General features: G+C 35.5%; 1 protein-coding gene across 1 annotated transcript; it reads right to left on the minus strand.

The window, feature by feature from the left end:
• Positions 1 to 525: 525 nt before the first annotated feature.
• Positions 526 to 5,876, minus strand: LOC108288349 (olfactory receptor 688-like). The gene has a single exon (XM_017507249.1). The coding sequence runs from the start codon at positions 3,304 to 3,306 to the stop codon at positions 2,341 to 2,343; it is 966 nt and encodes a 321-aa protein (XP_017362738.1). The 5' UTR covers positions 3,307 to 5,876; the 3' UTR covers positions 526 to 2,340.
• Between the last annotated feature and the right edge of the window lie 1,115 nt (positions 5,877 to 6,991).

Consider the following 6,991-nt stretch of genomic DNA (forward strand, 5'->3'; position numbering starts at 1 on the left):
CGAGACAGAAAATTAAAAAAAAAAAAAAATGAATGAATCTATAAATACTTCAGGCAAAGTCTGAAGTCTGCCTTGGTTTGGCTTCCTATTTTTGAGGTTTTTAAAAGCCCAATATAGGCTCACACCTATAATCCTATCACTTTGGGAGGCCAAGGCAGGCGGATCACAAGGTCAGGAGTTTGAGACCAGCCTGGCCAACATGTTGAAACCCCATCTGTACTAAAAATACAAAAATTAGCAGAGGATGACGGCAGTCACCTGTAATCCCAGCTACTCCGGAGGCTGAGGCAGGAGAATTGCTTAAATCTGGGAGGCAGAGGTGGCAAGCCCAGATTACGCTTAATCACTTAAACCTGGGAGGTGGAGGCTGGTGAGCCCAGATCACACTTAATCACTTAAACCTGGGAGGCGGAGGTGGCGAGCCCAGATCACGCTTCATCGCTTAAGACTGGGAGGTGGAGGTGGTGAGTCCAAGCCTGGGCAACAAGAAATGCCACCTCAAAAAAAAAAAAGTAAGTTATTTGCTGGACTTTTATAAATAAGGACATGCCAATTGTAACTTTAAATCTGCAATCTTAAGTGTAGGTCCTGGAACTAATAAGTCTGTTTGATTTCACATTGAGAATGTCTATTCAAGCTTATCTTTCCTGGTGCAGAGCAAAAATAGACCAATAATTCCTCTACCTACCCAGAGACATCTACATAACTGACCCTTCCTTTACACCCGTTTTCTTTTCAAACACTCACCTTATCTTATGTAAAATGTTGATTTACTAGGCACTAACTAAAGTCTCATAGGAATGTAACCATTTGCCTTATCACCTACCTGTCCTGCTTCCTAGACACCATCTATGCTCTTTAAGGAAACGCATAAATACTAAACCTCCTGAAAAATCTCCTTGGAAAAACAGCCACAGGTTTGTCTGTTGCTCATGTTTTCCTGGATGTCCCCTAAAGCTGGGTTAATAAACCTCAGTGATTGAAACTTCTGTCTCAGTCACTCATTTCAGTTGTCAAGGCATTTCTAGAAGTGGAAATCTTCAAGATTAGAAGAATCCTTTCATGGGATTTACTTTTTTTCTTTCTGAAATCTGAATCTAAAAAGATCTCAGGGCTTACTCCTCTTGCACATATATGGAAAGAGGAGGAAATTTTATCCATCCATTAGTGTGCCACTGCTTTTCAGTCAACAGTGCTTTTTTTCTTGATATGTGGAGTCACTGTTAGAAACAGGTGAAAGCACAGGGTCCAATTCTGCCTTGTCCAAAGATATCATAATGTTGCTATCGCTATCTGACTCTATCAAACGGAAGATGATTTAAGTGCTTGAATTGTAATGGCTTAAGGTTCTCACACATGGACTTTTGGATTTACTGGCACAAGTTAGGCTTCTCTTTCAAAAGTTTGCCATAACGCCGTGTGATTGGGTCAGGAGAGACTTCCAACCTCATCCGCATGTCATCTTGCAGCCAATAGTCTACCCTTGCTGAGTTGTATACTTTAGCATTTAAATAAAGAAAAAACAATTTTACTAACTTTCTTTTCTCTCTGTCTCTAAACATATATCATTTTTCTTATAAGGAAAATTTCCCTTTGGAGACCGTTGGTGTCCTTTATACTGTCATTAAACTACAAGACTTCACTGAGATTTTCTTAATTCTTTAGAGAAGTTCAAGTAGTGTTGAGGATTTAAAAAAGTGGTTGGGATATTTCTTTTAGAGCTCTAATGCAAGTTAACTCAAGAGTTGGTACAGAGTTTGTGAAGTGACGAAATAATTTCAGTCAAATTCTTTATTACATCCATATAAGCAGGTCCACTAGAATGACTCTTTCTAGAGGATTTAAAGTCTACTCTCCTCACCCCTAGAGAGAAAAATTGTGGCCAACTTTAAAATGAATTTTCTTTTATTAAAAAGAAGTAATATGTAATTTTACCTTGTTTATCTTAATTTGTATTTTAAAAATTAGTAGCGAGTTTAAATAGAAAGAGTTAAGAGACGGGATACCGAAGGCTGATTGCTTCAATTCAAAGCTCACTCTGCAACTTCCTTCCTCTGTGACTGTGGGCAAGTTTCCCAACTCCGTTTCCCTATCAGCAAAGTGTGTAAATAACAATTGTGCTTGCTTCATACAGTTGTTACAGGATTAAAAAAGCTAATATATGTGAAATGCTTACAGCAATGGCTTGCACATACTATGTTCTATACAATATAGATGAATTAAGTTGAATCAATGTTCCAGCAATTGGGAGAGATGAAATTTTTGCCAAGGTCTGTTGGACTCCAAAGACTGTGCTCTTTCTTCAGTATTGCATATAATATTTTGCTATTTAAAGTTATCTCATTTCCTGGACACGTGCTCACCCAAACCAAACAGCTTCTGGAAGCCCACTCTCAGCTCCTGGGTCCTAAGAGCATATACCATGGGGTTAATGGCTGGGGGGATGACAATATGCAGCACATTGAGGAGAACAGGGATGAAGGGAGCCCTTCTTCCTGCCGGGTGAGTGACAGATACTACAATAATAGCTGTGTAGAAAAAGAGAATGAGGATAAGGTGGGAGCTGCAGGTATTCAGGGCCTTAGATGTTGCTTTAGCAGAGTTCAGCCTCAACACTGAGCAAATAATCAAAGAATAGGAAGCAAAGACCAGACCCATGTCACTCCCAACCACAACCCAGACCAAGGCCAGCTGGTAAAGCCTGTTGATAGTGATGTCATCACAGGCAAGACTTGTGACCCCCAAGTTAGAGCACAGGCAGTGATCAATCTCATTCCTGGAGCAGTAGTGTTGCTGGGCAGCCAATACTGGCACTGGAATGGTCAACAAGCCATTCCTGAGCACCATTGACAGAGTGGCTTTGATGACAAAAGCTTCAGTGACTATGGAAGGGTACTGAAGGGGATAACAAATGGCCATATACCTATCCACTGCCATACAGAGGAAGATGCCTGACTCCATGCACATGAAACAGTGGATGGCATAGATCTGAGCAAAACACTCAGGGAGGCTGATGGGCTTGGCATCAAACCAGAAGATGGCCAGGATCTTGGGCATGATGGTAGTGGCCAGGCCAATGTCCACCACTGCCAATATGCCCAGCAAATGGTACATGGGTTCATGTAGCATGGGCTTATGTTGAATGGTGATTATGATGAAGAGACTGGCACCAAGAGCCAAGAGGTCGAGCAGAGCCAGGGGCAGGGAGAGCCAGTGCTGCCACTCATGAATGCCTGGGAACCCCATCAGGATGAACTCAGACACTTGAAACCCTGAGCTATTGGTTATACTCAGGCCAATATCCATATCATGAGATGTTTTGTTCTCAGCATCTGCCTGTGGATTAAGGGGAAACAGAATAAGACTGTGGTTAGCTCAGCTGAGGGTCAAAATTTCTGTAGAGAAATAAGGCTCACCCACAATAACTCAGTCATTTTTAAAATAATGCATTCTCTATACTCTTGAAACCCTTGGAAACAGTTCAGATAAGAACAGATGGGCCAAAATAGATGCTAAGATTAAAAATGTTAGTAGAATATTTAGTAGAATAAAAGTGAAATTTTTCTAGCTTTATTTTCCTGAAATTCTGGGAGGTGGGGGAACATAGAAAGTATGAGACATGTACATTATCAAGAACTTGATTTTCAGCAGGTAAAGTTAGAGAGCAGAGGTGTTGTCTCCATTCTTGGGAACCCTTAGGAAGAGAATAAATAGCCATAATGGAAATCCTGACCATGCCTTTCTTTTTAACAGTGCCTGGGGTTGACAATATTTTCTGAAACAAACCATCGCATTTAATCTTCACCATATAGATATCGTTATTCACATATGAGGAAATAGTTTGAATAAGTTGTCTAGATAAGAATCATATGTTGAAAGCACTAGTAACTAATCTACAGAAAAAAATTTAATCTTTTGCATTTAATTCCAGCACTCCCTCCATCAAATTGTATCCCATAGGTCAGTACCCTTTAGGAATATCATTTGTTTCCTCTTCTGATTATGAAGGTAATGTTAAAGATAAAATTATATTTTCAAATAATTTTATTAATAAAAGGTGTAAAGAGGGAAAATTACCAATGAACTTCCAACCACTTCCATATTTTTCTGTGAAATAATCTGGAAACATAGCAAGCATTTATTGTGCACATTTTGACTTTTTAATATTAAGTAATTTTATGGCTCATGCTTGGCCCTTTAATACTTGGTTCTCTTCATTCTTATTTTGTTTATTCTTGAATTGTTGAAAATATTTTCAAGTAATTGTATCAAAAATTGTATTTGGAAAAAAATGCCTGGAGCCCTTGAATATCTGATAATTCTTTTTATTGCCTTTAGCCGTGAATAATATCTTACCTTGTCAAGTATATATCTATCAACATTACCTTTCCTAAATCTCTGCCTTTGCTTCATTTCATCATATTAATTGTAAGATAAAGGTTCCCTCCCTATCTCTGAGAAAAATGAAAGACTATGCCACTTATTCATTATAATAAGCATGTATTATCCCTGAAATTGATAAAAAATGAGAAAAATAAAACAATAACACTTTTAGAAAACAAAAAAATGCAGAAAAATAGCTATAAGTAAAAATCCCAGCAAAGATTTAACATTTCAAAATATTTATTTATTTTTATCATTTTTCTTTGTAGTCTTCTTATACAGTTCCTGTTTCATGAAAATAGGATCTTTCAAACTGTGCTTTTTCTTACCATTATGCATAAAAACTTTCCAATTCACTGGGAAACTCCTTATAGACATTTTAAATTTTTATAAACATGTTTTCAATGACTACTGAATGTTATCAAATCATTTTATAACATTTCCCCCAATTTTTGTTTGGTTTTATGTGCTGTAAATATATACATATATATGCATATGCTTGTATATATGTATGTTTTACCTTTAAAATATTATTTGTACTATTTTCCCTTTATGAATAGTTTATCTTTTATGCTTAAAATAGAACTATTTAACCAAGAATTTATTGATGGTCTCATGGAAGTTTGCAAACTTCCTAAATTTGTAGGGAAACATTTTGTCTATATTCATACTTTTCTGGGGAGAGGATCTGTTTATCTTTTATCAAGTTCTCAAAGCATTCCACAATCCAAACAAGAAACAATTACAGAATATTATTCTTTACTCAAATTTTGACCAATATTTTCTTTCCTATATTTTTAATTTTTAATAGTTGTTTTTTTGTGATACAACTTATTTACATGGAATTACTTTTGCTGTTGATGAGAAATATGTGAATAAATGGATTTCAAATAATTAGACAATGGCTTCTACAGCTCTCACCAAATGATTATTATGTGTCATTTGTCACACAGTGAATTTATATACACATATATAAAATTCCATTTCTGGGATTCTATTGTTTCTATTTCTTTCTGGTTATTTTTTGTCAATATTAAACCAAAGTAAAAACTTTAGTTTTATAATAAATTTAACACATAACAGAACTATATCCCTCTTATTATTCTCTTTAATATAAAGCTATTTTTATGTATTTATTTTCCAGAGTACCCTTAAAATTCTCTGTTGAATTCTAAAATAGCATGTTTTTGGTTGGAATTGTGTTAAATCTATAGATTAATTTAGAAAAAAAATTGATATCTTTATATTATCAAGCCTTCTCATCCACAAATATGGATCCTGTCTGCCTTTATTTAAATCTGAAAAAATTATCATTAAAATTTTTACTTGTTTTTATTATCATTATTAGTGTTTGGAATGTTTTTAGTGAATATGTGTTTCTGCATTATATGTTTTTTTTGTTGTTTTTTTGAGACGGAGTCTTGCTTTGTCACCCAGGCTGCAGTGTGGCACAATCTTGGCTCACTGCAACCTCTTCCTCCTAGGTTCAAGTGATTCGCCTACCTCAGCCTCTCAAGTAGCTGGGATTATAGTCATGCATCACCATGTCTAGCTAATGTTTTTGTATTTTAGTAGAGCCAGGACTTCACCATAATGTCCAGGCTGGTCTCAAACTCCTGACCTCAGGTAATCTGCCTGCCTAGGGCTCCCAAAGTGCTGGGATTACAGGTGTGAGCCACTGTGCCTGGCCTGTATTATATATTCTAATTGATATAATAACACTAAAAAAGATAAACTCAATGGGGTTCATATCACAGAAACATACTTTAGAATGTGTCCATAGATCTATGATAAAGTGATATGTTAGAATAGATATTAGAATGTTTTTATTTCCTCTTGCATTTACCTACTTTTCTAAACTTGTGCCACTTTTAAGTGTTTTGTGATTTTTTTTTTTTTTNTTATCTTACGGATTGCAGTTGTATTTGTTTTGTTATTTTGTCTTGCATATCACCCATTTTGCTAAACTATTGTCAATTCTTAGAGTTTTTCCATTTATATATTAATTTTTTTCTAGGTAGAACAAAAAGTTGCTTGCTAGCAATAATATAAATTCCTTCTTTACAAATATTGACATATCTTAATTTTTGTTTTATATCTTAATATAATGGTTGGAAATTCATAATCAACGTAAAGTAATTATCATGGCAAACATCTTGGTCTTTTTGGTTAAATTTAACAGGTAATTCAGCTAGAATTTACATTAAATATGATGTCTTGTTTTTAAAGTTACATGTATTTTATTAAATATAATAAAATAGTCTTTTGTTTGTAGTTACTTTTCATTCTGGGAATCTTGAACAAAGAATTTATTGTATTATTCTAGATCCCTTGGTTTATCATTATTTATTCACTGGCCATCTTAGCTCAGCCTCATTTCTCTCTTGTTTCCTGATCACAGACAGAATACAAAGGTGAAGAGTCTGAGCAAAGTGGGAAACTGGAGGTGAAAAATCAAACAAGGAAAGTTGACTATGGAAACCAAAGATAGGACATGTAATCAAGTTTAGAGATCAGGACAGAATTACAGGACATGGACCATGTCTGTTCCCTCACCTCTCAAGATTCAGGTCATTGACTGCTTTACTTACTATTTCAGGAAGGGCAA

This window comes from Cebus imitator, unplaced genomic scaffold (assembly GCF_001604975.1).
Source record: "Cebus imitator isolate Cc_AM_T3 unplaced genomic scaffold, Cebus_imitator-1.0 Scaffold370, whole genome shotgun sequence".
NCBI classification, from domain to species: domain Eukaryota; kingdom Metazoa; phylum Chordata; class Mammalia; order Primates; family Cebidae; genus Cebus; species Cebus imitator.